The sequence below is a fragment of the Notolepis coatsorum genome, assembly GCF_963971535.1.
Source record: "Notolepis coatsorum genome assembly, chromosome: 7".
Taxonomy (NCBI): Eukaryota; Metazoa; Chordata; class Actinopteri; order Aulopiformes; family Paralepididae; genus Notolepis; species Notolepis coatsorum.
In genome coordinates this window covers 132,069,802-132,086,508 of record NC_140171.1, presented here as the reverse complement: position 1 = coordinate 132,086,508, position 16,707 = coordinate 132,069,802, and the positions used below count along the sequence as shown (strand labels likewise).

At 47.8% G+C, this 16,707-nt stretch overlaps 1 protein-coding gene across 1 annotated transcript in view; it reads right to left on the bottom strand.

Moving 5' to 3' along the window:
* Positions 1–11,670, bottom strand: part of cygb2 (cytoglobin 2) — a gene marked incomplete at both ends in the record, with an annotated part of 107,442 nt that extends 95,772 nt beyond the window's left edge. Inside the window, one exon of the mRNA XM_084318878.1 lies at positions 11,489–11,670. Coding sequence (XP_084175004.1) covers positions 11,489–11,670 — 182 coding nt within the window. The remainder of the gene's footprint in view (positions 1–11,488) is intronic.
* Positions 11,671–16,707: the final 5,037 nt, after the last annotated feature.

Below are 16,707 nucleotides of genomic sequence, written 5' to 3'. Positions count from 1 at the left end.
TTGTACTTTTTTCTGCAGTGTTCACTATACTGTACAGCGATAGATTCATGATAATACATTACGGTATCTAAAACTAGAAATTGTGTTTTGCATGCTGTATGACATAACAATTTAACATAACAATCACTTCTCAAGGTTTCTAAGCTACACCGTGCACACCACCAGAGGCCAAAATACATCACATATATGTTCATTTAGTGCTTCCTTAACCAAGGAGATGTTAACAGTATTTACATTCTGGAAAAGGTCAGATGCTCCAATTTCACTGAGAGTGTCTTCTATCTCACATGCCATGCCCATGCACCTTTTACAGTTACATCCCAGTTGAAAATGTTCCTAGCAACTCGACTCTGGCATTTTTATAAATCTGTTCCATAAAGCTAACATGCTGCCTTTCCATCTTATTCAACACGGTTCCCATCCCATATCTCCCGTCATTGCCAATACAGGGGTGAATACTGTATTTAATTTGAACATACAGTGGGAAGGTATGGCTACCGGACTTTTCCTCAGAACTATGCATTGTACTGTTGAGGGCCTGGGGCCTGGGCTGCTCTCCCCGATCGGTGCAATTGCATTTGTATGCATTTGGTGACATCAGCCGAGGCCAATGTCACCGTCTCTCCTCTCAATTCATTCAAGCAGCAGATGGACTGACAGACATGAAAATGTAAATCCATGTTCACATGGTGAACGTAATGCCTTGAGCTCAACCATGCGTGGCTTCATGTTATCCTTAGGTTCGGTTAGATAACTTGGAGACAAAGCAACGGCAGCATAAAGAACCATTATAGTGATTATCTTTGCCCTTCTATGAATGCTGCAGAAAAGCAGGATTGATATATCTGTGTGCACAGAAGCACAAGGGAATTTCCATGGCATCCTTCAGAGGATTCAAGCTCGGACGAGCGGGGAGAACGGCGTCTCGTCGTCGAGGGAGAGGGAGAGGGGGAGAGAGGAAGAGAGGAAGAGAGGAAGAGAGGAAGAGAGGAAGAGAGGGAGAGAGGGAGAGAGGGAGAGAGGGAGAATGAGAAGAACAGAGATAAAGAGATGTGCAAGTGAGGGAAATGAGTGACAGAGTGGAAAAAGATGGACAGGGAATAAAAGACATTTAAGTGCCAAGGCTTGTTGCTGTCAATCACAGATAAGAGTGCAAGACACACACACACACACACACACACACACACACACACACACACACACACACACACACACACACACACACACACACACACACACACACACACTGCCCCTGACACATTCCCACAGGGAACCTCGTCACCCCTGAACACGAAATCAGTTGGTCTCACTCATGCCAGTCGCCTTAGCTACGGCACACTGGCCATCTTACCAAGCCCTGTAGGGGAAACACAGACAATCTACTACAGTAGCCGGGGATAGTTGAGAGAATCAGAGCGGGAAAAAAAAGGATTCAGTCGCTCTCCTCTTGAGTTATCACATGAAAAAAGCAGGGAGAAAACCCACATTGGCGCAGCGTGACATGGTTAAATTGACACCAATTCAACAGTAGCAATTTTGGCAGCGACGGTATAAGACACTCTGTCTTTATAAGACGGTTAGATGTCTCTCTGTGTAATCACAGGAATTGGTGTTATTAAGGAGACTAGTAATGTTTAGAGATGTCCGTAACACGAGGTACTCATGTCTAACTGAATATCATCAAATGTGATGCTTTTCGACAGCGTCTTGGACAGAGTGAACGCAGTGTTCCTTCTTGTCCTGCACTTGTCACAGCTCAGCTTTTGGTGAGAAGCGGAGCGAATGGGTAGAGAACATGCAGTGTGTGTGTGTGTGTGTGTGTGTGTGTGTGTGTGTGTGTGTGTGTGTGTGTGTGTGTGTGTGTGTGTGTGTGTGTGTGTGTGTGTGTGTGTGTGTGTGTGTGTGTGTGTGTGTGTGTGTGTGTGTGTGTGTGTGTGTGTATGTGTGTCTGTGTGTCTGTGTGTGTGTATGTATGTGTATGTGTATGTGAATGTGTCTGTCTGTGTATGTGTCTGTGTCTGTGTACGTGTGTATGTGTACAGTATGTGTATGTGTGTGTATGTACGTGTATGTGCATGTGTGTGTGTGTGTGTGTGTGTGTGTGTGTGTGTGTGTGTGTGTGTGTGTGTGTGTGTGTGTGTGTGTTAAGCAGGTTGCTTCCTACTGAAGTGCCAATATTCGTTGGTGACCTTGCAGCATGAATCCAACAACTAATTCACAGATGCACATCCTCATATTGTGTGAGTGTGTGTGTGAGTGTGTGTGTGTGTGTGTGTGTGTGTGTGTGTGTGTGTGTGTGTGTGTGTGTGTGTGTGTGTGTGTGTGTGTGTGTGTGTGTGTGTGTGTGTGTGTGTGTGTGTGTGTGTGTGTGTGTGTGTGTGTGTGTGTGTGTGTGTGTGTGTGTGTGTGTGTGTGTGTGTGTGTGTGTGTGTGTGCGTGCGTGCGTGCGTGCATGTGTGTGTGTGTGTGTATGCACTGCATGCATGTGTTTATGTGGCATCCCCACAGACCACAATCCCTCTCTGAAAATAAAATAATACTATGACAAGGATAATTGATAAACACTAAGTAATGCTACATGATAAGGATAATTTATAATGAGTAGTGTTATGATTTATAAAGACTCAGTAATGTTATGACAAGGATCATTGATAAAGACTCAGTAATGCTATGATAAGGATCATTGATAACACAATGTCCTGATACAATCTTCAGCTCACAAAACGTGCATACTTATATACTTATATTCAGGGGTGATAAACACAAATCATTACAATAATGTATTGTCCACTAATTAGAAATATAGCTTATGTATACTATGTATAACAAACAGTTTAAAGTCAGACTATCTTTATACCAGACCAAACATGTAAAATACGTATAACATACGGTTTAAAGTCAGACTATCTTTATACCACATACAGTTTAAAGTCAGACTATCTTTATACCAGACCAAACACATATAATACGTATAACATACAGTTTAAGGTCAGAACACAGCAGTCCGAACACTGAACACCCTGACCCGCCCCCCTTTGCACAGACGGGCAAGCATCTGTCACTGACTGACACTGTTACTGTGACTATCCTATATGTATTTATGTATTTATTGTGGGATTGGGAGGTGGGAGGGGGGCGTTTTTGATGTTTGATGTCTGTTTCATGTTGATGTAACCAGTGCTTAACAATCTGTACCGAAAACAATTACCACCAACCATTGTTGTGTGGCATTAAAGTATCTTGTATCTTGTATCTTGACTATCTTTATACCAGACCACACATGTATAATACAAACATGTAAAATACGTATAACATATACTGTTTAAAGTCAGACTATCTTTATACCACATACAGTTTAAAGTCAGACTATCTTTATACCACATACAGTTTAAAGTCAGACTATCTTTATACCAGACCAAACAGGTATAATACAAACATGTATAATAAGTATAACATACAGTTTAAAGTCAGACTATCTTTATACCAGACCAAACAGTTATAATACATATAACATACAGTTTAAAGTCAGACTATCTTAATACCAGACCAAACATGTGTAATACAAACATGTAAAATACGTATAACATACTGTTTAAAGTCAGACTATCTTTCTACCACAAACAGTTTAACCTCTTAACAGGCGCCCCCAAAAGTGGCAATTTTTTTTACTTGAACTTGAGGACTGCATACCTTTTTTGCAAACCAAAATACTATACTTCATACTTATAGCACATGCATGAGCCTGGTCTCTTTTGAAAGATGACATTCTGAAGATTCTGATACAATAAAGATAATTCACTTTTATTGCTAATGAAATAGAGTAACATAGGTCTGAACTTGAGTCAGACTATCTTTATACCAGACCAAACATGTGTAGTACGTATAACATACAGTTTAAAGTCAGACTATCTGTCATAATCACAGCACGGGCATAAATCAAATCAAAATCAAATCAAATTTATTTATAGGGCCCGACAACACACGTTAATGTCCCCATGGGCCGTACAGGTCTTCTTTAAACAGGTCAAGAAGACAACATAACAATAAGTCAAGAACAGAACAAGAACACCATAGGGTCCAAAATTTTTTTAGATGAATGCAAATAAATTAAAGAATGCAAGCACTCCCAGACATACCCCACGCGAAGGTAAGGAAAAACTCACTAAAACCTAACAATAGGGAAAAAAGCTCCACAGGCAGTGTGGAGGAGAGAAACCTTAGAAGGGCCGTTCAAGGGGGGATCTCCCTTCTTAGATGTTGGTGATAGTAGTGTTGCAGACGGACAGTTGGTAAGCATGCACTCATGTGTGTGGTGAAACACAGATGAGTGCATGCAATAGCAACTGTACATTTTGAAAAATTAAAGATAGAGCTAATAGCGATAGCAACTGCATACTTCACTCCCCCTCCTTTTCCCCTCACGTTCTCCACACGCTCCTCTTCATCCCCCTCTCCATCCACTACACACTCCTCCTCATCCTCTCCTTCTCCATCCACCCCTCCATTTACCCTTATACGTCCAGCATCACTTAACTTCACACCACCTAGCCCAGCTGCACCCCATCCCCCTAATTCACACGCGGTCAGGCACCTCACTCTTCACAGCTGCACCCTATCCTCCCCTGATGAGGTGCCTACTTCTACTCCTCGACGCTGACCAGAAGCCGCCATGGTATTAATTACCACTACCCAGGTACGACGTCTCTACCTAAAGCTCTGCTGGAATCCATCCTTTGTATTGCCTACTCTAACCTGTTCTCTCCTGTGCCCCAAGGACCGCCGTCCCTGCCTGGACGTTTCCTGTCCCCGAAGAGGAACACTTGCTCACCCGCTGCAGCCCAGCAGCTCCCAAGACAAGAACAAGGACCACTTGCTCGCTCGCTGCCGCCACGGCAGCCACAAGACAGAACATAACCCTGTTCTATTCCCCCCAATTCCTGTGTTGCTCATTTCATTAAAACCCTTGAAAACGCTCATATCTCCTCTCCTGTGTATTCAGCAATTGGGCTGTGTTCCAGACCACAATCTCACAGAATACCATGACCACCATGACAGCACCAGCTGTACACGAGACCGAGGAATGGAAGAAGTTTCAGAAGCAGTCTGTGAGTATCATCAACGGTCAGACCGCCCGGGTCGACCAACTCGCTCACTCCCTAGACGCCGTCACGGCGCAGCTGGTCGCTCTCGCCCTCGACTCCATTGAGCGAGAAACACAATATCACCGTATCGAGGCACACTTGGCACAGCAGGCCCTACCAGCCGCTTCCCCCGCTGCACCGAGTCCCCCGCATAGAGAACCCCCTGTCCCCGCACCAGAGCGTTATGACGGAAGCGTCTCCAAATGCCGTGCGTTTTTATTTCAGTGCTCATTGGTGTTCGAACAGCAACCTTACACGTTTCACAGCGATAGGTCTGCTCTGCTCACAGGCGCGGCGTTGAAATGGGCCACCGCTCTTCACTTTAATAATTCCTTCCTCTGCAATTCGTACTCAGAGTACGTCGACGACATGCGTAAAGTATTTGACCACCCTCCAGATGGCTCAGAGGGGGCCTCCGGCTTGTTTTCGATCCGCCAGGGAGGTCGCAGTGTAAGCGAATACGCTATCGAGTTCCACATCCTCGCCGCCGGCTCCGACTGGGGGGACACATCGTTACGAGGCGCATTCCGCCAAGGCTTGAGCGACGCTATAAAGGATGAGCTTGCGTCCAAAGAAAGACCCACCTCCCTAATCCATTTGGCCAGGGAACTGGACATGTGTCTTCGGGAACGTCGTAGAGAGAAAGCTAGCACCACTCGTTCGCCTATACCCGGTCCGCCTCGTCGCGCCGCCCACGCTGAAGAAAATAGTTCCTCCGAGCCCATGGATCTCGACTGCTCACGTCTCCCCCCAGCGAATGCCGACACAGGCTCGCCACAGGAGCATGCCTGTACTGCGGCCAAACAGGTCACTCCGTTGCCTCATGCCCGCTTCGCCTAAACAACGGGGTTCGACAGTAGCACTGGGCGTCTGTTCGAGTCTTGATATCGCTCCCAGCTCCGGCCCAAACATGCTATTCCACGCCACGCTGTGTCTGACTCGCTGTGTCACTCCCGTTATCCGCCCTGGTTGATTCAGGGGCCGACGAGAACCTCATCGACGCCGGAGTAGTCTCCCGTTACAACATCGCTACTGACGCCTTGCCGATACCCCGTGACGCCCGGGGGTTAAACGGGAAACTTCTTGCGCGGATTACTCGCCACACCGTACCCCTCCGCCTTCTGCTATCCCGGAATCACAGCGAGAATATTCGGTTTCACGTTACCAACTCTCCCCACAATCCCATTGTCCTGGGCATGCCTTGGCTCAAGTTACACAACCCCGTTATCAATTGGCCTACCGGCCTGGTGACCAGCTGGAGCGCCCACTGTCACGTCGCATGTCTGCAATCGGCTCGGCCGCCACTAGAGGGCGCCGGTTCACACACCCCCAATGAGAACATTGATCTGTCTGCAATTCCGCCTGCCTACCATGATTTAAACGCGGTTTTTAGCAAACAACAGGCTCTCTCCCTGCCTCCTCATCGCCAATATGACTGTGCCATTGATTTACTCCCCGGAGCACCACTCCCCGCTAGTCACCTGTTCAACCTCTCACGCCCAGTGAGAGAATCAATGGAGAAGTACGTCCACGAATCCTTGGCCTCTGGCATAATCACCCCCTCCTCCTCTCCTGTCGGCGCAGGATTCTTCTTCGTTTCCAAGAATGATCGTTCCCTTCGCCCCTGTATCTTCTACTGGGGCCTCAACAACATCACGGTTAAAAACAAGTACCCCCTGCCTTTAATCGACTCTGCTTTTGAGCCCCTGCAAGGTGCCACCATCTTCACAAAACTGGACCTCAGGAACGCCTATCACCTTGTACGCATGCGGGAGGGAGACGAGTGGAAGACGGCCTTCAAGACACCACTCGGCCACTTCGAGTACAAGGTAATGCCCTTTGGACTGACCAACGCCCCTGCTGTCTTCCAGGCCCTCGTCAATGACGTTCTCCGTGACGTACTCCACCGCTCAGTTTTCGTCTACTTAGACGACATTCTGATCTTCTCCCGCTCCATGGAGGAGCATGTCCAGCACGTCCGCTGGGTCCTCCAGCGTCTTCTGGAGAACAAGCTGTTCGTCAAGGCGGAGAAGTTTGAGTTCCACGTCTCCTCCATCGGCTTCCTCGGCTACATCATTGAGGGCGGCAAGATCCGGGCGGACCCCGAGAAGATCAGAGCGGTGTCCGACTGGCCCCGTCCCACCAACGTCAAACAGCTCCAACGCTTCCTGAGGTTTGCCAACTTTTATCTGCGCTTCATCAGGGACTACAGCCTGGTCGCGGCGCCCCTCACCCAACTCACCTCGCCTTCCGTGCCCTTCGTCTGGTCCGACGCAGTGGACTCCGCCTTCGCCGAGCTGCGCCGGCGCTTCACCACCGCACCCATCCTCATCCAGCCGGACACGTCCCGCCAGTTCATGGTGGAGGTGGACGCCTCCTGCACAGGAGTAGGGGCGGTTCTTTCCCAACGCTCCGTCACCGACCAGAAGCTGCACCCCTGTGCCTTCTTCTCACGCCGCCTAACCCCAGCCGAGGTCAACTACGACATCGGGAACCTGGAGCTCCTGGCGGTCAAGCTAGCCCTGGAGGAATGGAGGCACTGGCTGGAGGGATCGGAGGTCCCCTTCCTGGTTTGGACGGACCACAAGAACCTCGCCTACGTCTCAACGGCCAAGCGCCTGAACTCTCGCCAGGCTCGCTGGGCGCTGTTCTTTGCCAGGTTTAATTTTACCCTGACCTACAGGCCTGGTTCCAAGAACACCAAGCCAGACGCCCTCTCCCGGCAGTTCGTCCCCGAGGAGGGTCCCACACACCCCGACACCATCCTCTCCACATCCTGTCTGGTGGCCACCGCCACCTGGGAGATCCAGTCCATCGTCAGGGAGGCACAGCGTGCCCAGCTGGACCCAGGTAACGGTCCACCTAACCGGCTTTTTGTCCCTGACCTTGTCCGCTCCCAGGTACTCAAGTGGGTTCACGCTTCCCGGTTCGCGTGCCACCCTGGGATCGACCAGACTCTATCCCTGCTGAAGAGGCACTTCTGGTGGGTCACCATGAGAGAGGACACCCGCGCTTTCGTCCTGGCGTGCACCATCTGTGTTCGTGCAAAGGCCTCCCATCGACCGCCCGCCGGGCTCCTTCGTCCGCTCCCTGTCCCCGGTCGGCCCTGGTCGCACGTCGCCCTGGACTTCGTCACCGGCCTTCCCCTCTCACATGGTAACACAGCCATCCTCACCATTGTTGACCGTTTCTCAAAGGCTGTGCACTTTGTTGCTCTTCCCAAACTCCCCTCTGCTGCAGAGACCGCTGACCTGATGGTGCTCCACGTCTTCCGACTCCATGGGATCCCGGCAGACATAGTCTCCGACAGGGGCCCTCAATTCATATCCCAGGTCTGGAGGGCTTTCTGTCGGGCTCTGGGGGCCACGGTCAGTCTCTCCTCCGGGTTCCACCCACAGACCAACGGCCAGTCGGAGCGGGCCAACCAGGATCTGGGATCCGCACTCCGCTGCGTGACAGCCCGGGACCCCTCCGGCTGGAGCATCTTCCTGCCGTGGGTCGAATATGCCCACAATTCCCTGTCTTCGGCGGCCAAAGGTCAGTCCCCCTTCGAGTCATCTTTGGGCTACCAACCCCCGCTGTTCCCTGCCCAGGAGGAGGAGATCGCCGTGCCGTCGGTGCAGGACCATCTCCGCCGCTGCAGGAGAATCTGGGAGGAGACGAGGGCTGCGCTGCTCCGCACTACGGACCAGAACCGGCGCTTTGCCGACCGCCACCAGACCCCGGCTCCCGCCTATGTACCAGGTCAGATGGTATGGCTCTCATCTCGGGACCTGCCACTCAAATCCGTCTCACGGAAACTAACCCCCCGTTTCGTGGGGCCCTACAAGATCCTGTCCCTCATAAATCCCTCTGTTGTCAAGCTCCAGCTCCCCCCCCCATATGCGCATTCACCCTTCCTTCCATGTCTCCCAGCTCAAACCGGTGGTCTCCAGTCCCCTGTCTCCCCCTGCTCCAGAGCCCCCTCCTCCGCTTGTGATAGACGACCACCCGGCCTACGTGGTCCAGGAGTTGCTAGACGTGCGGCGCCGTGGCCGCGGCTTCCAGTACCTGGTCGACTGGGAGGGCTACGGCCCGGAGGAGCGGAGCTGGATCTCCCGGCCAATTATCCTGGACCCGGGTCTCATCCGGGACTTTCATCGGGCTCACCCTGACAAGCCTGGGCTGCCGGGAGGCGCTCGTAGAGGGGGGGGTCCTGTCATAATCACAGCACGGGCATACTTCACTCCCCCTCCTTTTCCCCTCACGTTCTCCACTACCCAGGTACGACGTCTCTACCTAAAGCTCTGCTGGAATCCATCCTTTGTATTGCCTACTCTAACCTGTTCTCTCCTGTGCCCCAAGGACCGCCGTCCCTGCCTGGATGTTTCCTGTCCCCGAAGAGGAACACTTGCTCACCCGCTGCAGCCCAGCAGCTCCCAAGACAAGAACAAGGACCACTTGCTCGCTCGCTGCATGGCAGCCACAAGACAGAACATAACCCTGTTCTATTCTCCCCAATTCCTGTGTTGCTCATTTCATTAAAACCCTTGAAAACGTTCCTATCTCCTCTCCTGTGTATTCAGCAATTGGGCTGTGTTCCAGACCACAATCTTACACTATCTTTATACCAGACCAAACACATATAATATGTATAACATACAGTTTAAAGTCAAGACTATCTTTATACCAGACCAAACATGTGTAATACGTATAACATACAATTTAAAGTCAGACTATCTTTATACCAGAGTACCAGACCAAACTTTATAAAAACCTTAAAACGAATCTAATAAAGTAAAACACAAGGATTCAATGTCCTCGATGACATCACTGGTGGCCATATTCAAACTCATTTACTCTCGTCTGTCAAAATAAATGAATGTGTGCAAAAAAAAATTGGATGTGTGTGAGATTATGTGCAAAATAATTTCTTTTGGTGAAGTGCCCCTTTAAGGGAACCTTAAAACTAACTAACCTTATTTGAGTGGTCGTTACATCCCATTGTACTTTTTCTCATGAGGATGTATTCAAGCTTGATAGAGCTTGTTGCTTTTTGAAACTTGTATATTTTGTAATGCCTCTATTTTTCATGGTAATACATTACATATTTTAAACTGGAAATACTGTTTGCAAGCTGTATTAAGGAGACAGTACGAGGAATGTTGAGTGTAGTAGAAATACATAAATACATACAAGTGTTGCTATGTTGACAAAAAGAAAAAGGAAATGACACTGGCCTCACCCTTTAAGTATAATATGCATGTATCATCGACACAGTGATTGAGGTGAGATTGTACATTGATTGACACATTTTCCTGAAATTCGTCTCGCATCCCAATTGATTCCGATTTACAACAGAAACAGGATATCAGAATATAAATGATGTCAAATAGAATCATGGGTATACCTCTGCCACACGCACATAGCCTACACTGTACATCATAAACATACCATGGTTACAAGGTACACTGTAAAAAATTTATGTTTTTTCACTGGAAATTCACTGTATTATTTTACAGATTACTTTTGTTTTTCTACTTTAAGTGTAAATGCCATAAAAATACAGTAAATCAAAATATTAACCATTAAATAAAGGTTGTAATCTGTAAATGTATTTGATTTTACTGTAATTTGACAGTAAGTATTTGGGAACCATTGATGCCAGACATTTACCGTTTTATTGCAGCTTTTTTTCTTACAAGGTAGGACACACACACACACACATCAAAGATATACCTGCGACAGGTGCAGCCAGGGGTGTAGCTCCAGATTCTGGGCCCCATGAAAGAATGTATTTGTAGGCCCCCAGTGAATGCGAGCGGAATTTTTTTTGGCCATTTTTTTATTGATGAAAACGCATAATATGGTTTTTACCTATACATTCGGATCAGCAGTTCAGCACCTGCACTGTTGGTGGGTGAGCCTAGTAAATGATGTCGCATTGCGTTCATCTTCAATGAATGGACCAATGCAATAGTCTACCAAAGCCCCCCCTCTCTCTCTATATATCTCACACACACACACACACACACACACACACACACACACACACACACACACACACACACACACACACACACACACACACACACACACACACACACACACACACACACACACACACACACACACACACACACACACACACACACACACACACACACACACACACACACACACTTCAGAAACAAACATAGTATCAATGAGAGCATAAATAATACACCTGAGTGATGTCTAGTCAAAAAAAGGAAAAAAAAAAAAAAATTTGGGCCCCCCCCAGTGCTGGGCCCTTGGAATCATCCTAAACTACCCCCCCCCCCCCCCCAGCTACGCCCCTGGGTGCAGCCCCAGCAGCACAAGCTCACCTTATAAGTATAGACACGCCCACGTCCTCGCAGTTCTCGTACACGTGCCCCCAGGTGTGCTGGATGACCTCCCTCTCCACGTCCGACAGTGGCTCCGCTCGCTCCAGCCGCTCGTCGTCGGACTCCATCTCCTCCCCTCCACGCACTCCCAGAGGTGGCGACCGCGACTCCCGGCGCGACATCCTCCTCGCGCGGCGCAGCAGCTGCTCGGAGGCTCCCAGCAGGGCGCGCGGGAGGTAGGGAGCGAGGGAGGGGGGGAGGGAGACGGAGAGCTGAGACCCCACGGCGGGAGTTGGAGAGGGGGACAAGTGAGGAGAGAAGAAGACCGCGTTGCAGCCAGTGCACGCGGCAAAAGAAAATATTCCCCTAGCCCCCCACCCCACCCTACTAGTACTACTACCCCCCTCTCTCTCTCTTTCACACACACACACACACACACACACACACACACACACACACACACACACACACACACACACACACACACACACACACACACACACACACACACACACACACACACACACACACACACACACGCACACAACCTCTCTCTTTCTCTCTCTGGTTCCCTGGTCAGTATCTTCTCTCTGCACCCCAAACTTGTTTTCCAATGTTGCGCCCCCTCAGTTTCGCCTCCTCCGTAGTCGCTCCTCCACTTTCACTTGTCTCTCCTTTTTTATATAGTTTTTTATTTGTTTTTCCCCCGTCACTTCAACTACTATCTCATCCTGTCTGTCTTCTCCTGGTGAAGGAAGTGGTCTGTGGCTGTGGAGAGAGAGAGAGAGAGAGAGGACCTCTGGAATGAGAAAGGGAGAGTGAGAGAGGGGTGGAGAGAGTGAGGGAGGGAGGGAGAGGGATGGGTAGAGGAATATAGAAAGATAGAGATGTAGGAGGAGAGAGAGAGCACAGTGGGTGTCGTGGTATAACCCCCTCCCCATCTTTCTCTCTCTCTCTTGCTCTCTCTCACCGTCTCTGTCTCTCCATCTTCCCTCCCTCTCACAGTCATTATCTCGTCAAGCATGTATGTTCACTGACACACACACACACACACACACACACACACACACACACACACACACACACACACACACACACACACACACACACACACACACACACACACACACACACACACACACACACACACACACACACACACACACACGGTCAGTCAAACACACACTATCTTGAACACAAACACATGCATGCACACACACACACACACACACAAGTGCTTTGAGAAGCTAGTGAAGGGCTACATCTGTTCCTCCCTCCCCATCAACCTGGACCCCCTGCAATTTGCATACCGCCCCAACAGGTCCACGGAGGACGCCATAGCCCATGTGCTGCACACAGCAGCATCACACCTGGACGCGTGTATCACTTCCGCAACGGATTTAGTCGGATTTCGGTTTCCGGGTTCGCCTGATTGGCCGCGACGGCCACGTGACACGCCACCGCGGCAGCGGCAGACTTCACTGCCACTTTCCCACTTCAACACCAGAGCAATATTGTCGCGCCATCTTCTGAGTGCAGACGCGCTGCTGTTTAATCACTTTTCCCACTTCAATGACAGAGCTGCTGTTTAATGCTCACTTTTCCCACTTCAATGACAGAGCAGCTGTTTAATAATATTGTCGCGTTGTGGAAAGCAGGATGAGAGAGCGTAGATTTTATGCTATACTATTTTATTTCATACTTATCTTGTCTAGCACAGTCTCTAACAGTAACAGTAAGAAGCATTTTGGATAAAAGTATTCTGTACTTCTGTATGACAACAATGTATGCCTTTCAAATGTTAAATGATAAATGATTAAATGATACACACTGAAATCTACGCTCTCTCATCCTGCTTTCCACAACGCGACAATATTATTAAACAGCAGCTCTGTCATTGAACCCGGAAACCGAAATCCGACTAAATCCGTTGCGGAAGTGATACACGCCACCTGGACAAGAGGCAGGGGAACTATGTGAGAATGCTGTTCATCGACTACAGCTCAGCATTCAATACCATAGTCCCCTCCAAACTCATAGCCAAGCTCAGGGACCTGGGCTTGAACTATGACCTCTGCCAGTGGGTCTTGGACTTCCTGACGGGTAGACCCCAGGTGGTAAGAGCAGGCAACTGCACCTCCTCATCCATCACGCTCAACATAGGGGCCCCCCAGGGCTGTGTTCTGAGTCCCCTCCTCTACTCCCTGTACACACATGACTGTGTGGCACAGCGGAACAACAACACAATCATCAAATTTGCTGATGACACAGTAGTGGTGGGCCTGATCTCTGCCAACGACAAAAGGGCCTACCTGGAAGAGGTAGAGAATCTGTCGCAGTGGTGTCAGGAGAACTGCTTCTCCCAGAATGTCAGCAAAACAAAAGAGATGATTGTGGACTTCAGGAGGTCGGGGGTCAGGGACTACAGCCCCCTCAGCATCGACGGGGCACCAGTTGAGAGAGTGAACAGTTTCAAGTACCTAGGAGTCCACATATCCGAGGACTTGACATGGACCACACACATTGACAGTGTTGTGAAGAAGGCACGGCAACGCCTCTACTTCCTCAGGCGCCTAAAGAAGTTCCAAGTCAGTCAGAAGATCCTTAAGAACTTCTACTCATGCACAATAGAGAGCATCCTGACTGGCAATATCACCTCCTGGTTTGGGAATAGCACCGCACAAGACCGCAGCAGACTACAGAGAGTGGCCCGTTCAGCCGAACGCACAATTGGAGGGGGGCTTCCCACTCTCCAGAACATTTACAACAAGCGGTGCATGGGTAAGGCCAAGAGAATTATCAAAGACTCCAGCCACCCAAACAACTGCCTCTTTGAACTGCTGCGGTCAGGCAAGCGATACCGGAGTCTCATGGCAAGCACAGAAAGACTCAGAAGAAGCTTCTATCCCCAGGCCATCAGGTTGCTCAACGAACAATAACACTATGCAACAACCATCAAAAGCACTCACAGCACACACATCCACACGCACACACTCACTTTAAACAAACAACTCACTGCAGCACCCACTCTACACACTTTAGAACACCTAAACACACGTATATTTATTGGCAAAGAATTTGCACTACAACCCATACCTCAGTACACCTTACTGTAAATTGTACCTAAATTGTACCTCATCCCATTTCTGCTTTGCACTATATAGTATATTGGAATTAGTATATTGTATAGTATATTGTATGGTAACTCAGTTACTTCTACTCTGCATTGAACATTGTACATATGTTCATACTGAACACTTGTGTCTACGTACGTGACTTCTATTTTATACTTGCTATACTTATTTTATTTTATACTTATCCTTTGTCTAGCACAGTCTCTGGAGCGTAACAGAAAGAAGTATTTTGTATAAAAGTATTCTGTACTTCTGTATGACAACTAATAAAGAAACTTGAGAAACTTGAAACAACTGTTTGTATTGAAGGGGCGCAGCTGGCAGGGTGTGTGTGTGTGTGTGTGTGTGTGTGTGTGTGTGTGTGTGTGTGTGTGTGTGTGTGTGTGGGTGTGTGTGTGTGTGTGTGTGTGTGTGTGTGTGTGCGTGTGTGTGCGTGCGTGCGTGCGTGCGTGCGTGCGTGCGTGCGTGCGTGCGTGTGTGCGTGTGTGTGTGTGTGTCTTTGTGTGTGTGTCAGGAATTGAGTTGGAATTCAGAATCAATACTACCATGTGTGCAATGTGTAAAAAGTAAAACACAGTCATGACCTCCAACTATTTGAGCCATAATAATATAGAAGCATCACACCGTTTGAAGAGAACATGTTTGGTGTACAGTAGGCCTACTTTGGTATACTGAGCCATTCTAGTCACATCACATTTCATCTTATTTCAGACAGACAGACAGACAGACAGACAGACAGACAGACAGACAGACAGACAGACAGACAGACAGACAGACAGACAGACAGACAGACAGACAGACAGACAGACAGACAGACAGACAGACAGACAGACAGATGTGTATAAGTACAGCTGTTTGCCGTATCCATGCCTTAAATTGCCCCTTGCGGGACTAATAACGTTTTTTTTTATTGAATTGAATTGAAATGTTTCGTCACTCTGGACAATCTCATCACTGTGACGACAGAATACCAAAAGTCACAGAATACCTCATTAACCCTTTCACTGCCACACAACAGAAAGTTAACCCTTTACTATCACACAACCGACGGCAATGATGATGCTAATGATGGAGCATCACCGTCGGTTGTGTGATAGTAAAGGGCTAACCTTCTGTATTGTCACAGTGAAAGGGTTAACCGGCTGTCGTGTGGCAGTGAAAGGGTTAAGAAGCACTTTAAAACCCATTCCAAGGGGATATCAGCAGAAAAAAGGAGGAGGAGGTCAAACATTATCTCATAGCCATCTGGCCTGGAGATATTGAAAAAGGCACATTTGACATTCCCCGTGTGCGGGGAGATGTTTGATAAACTGCAGTCTATACTAAAGAAGAGGGATGATGATGGTGGAGGACGATTCTGATGACGGGTCCATTATATGCCTTGGAAGCAACTGAAGAAGACAACAGTTGAGAGACGGAGCTGTCGCAGCGTTTCGGAAGTGAGAGACGTCTGATTGTGGAGTTAAAGCAATGTCAAAATATGAAACAGTTTAAAATAAAATACAGTCAAATGGTTTTCCAGAGGTACAGAGATGAAGGGGTTTGATAACTGCTATATATATATATATATATATATATATATATATATATATATATATATATATATATATATATATATATATATATATATATATATATATATATGCATATGTAGGTATGTAGTTGTATATATGTATATAAAATGGCTAGTTAAACTATACAGGGTAACCTAAAGTTTTAGCAAATATTAATAAGGTATTAATCAAAAATGTTTTGTTGACTAAGTAAATTTTTTCAATATAAGTCTGACAATAAAATGAGCAGTTAGTAAAGTATGAATTAGTAAAGTTACTAAAGTATGATCTGATGATGAGTAAAAAGGGGTGGGATTACATGTGTATGCTTCTTCCCACTCCTTTTCAAATATGTAAATGACCAAAAAAATATTTGAGTTTGACTTTTGCGTTTTTTTGTTTGTTTATTTTTACATTTAAATTTGTTATATACATTTATTATTTGAACGGCTTAAGGCTATATCTGTACTTGATGTTTGTTTGTTGTTGTTTGTGTAACAGAGGCAACTCGCCCCTGCCACGAATTCGACCA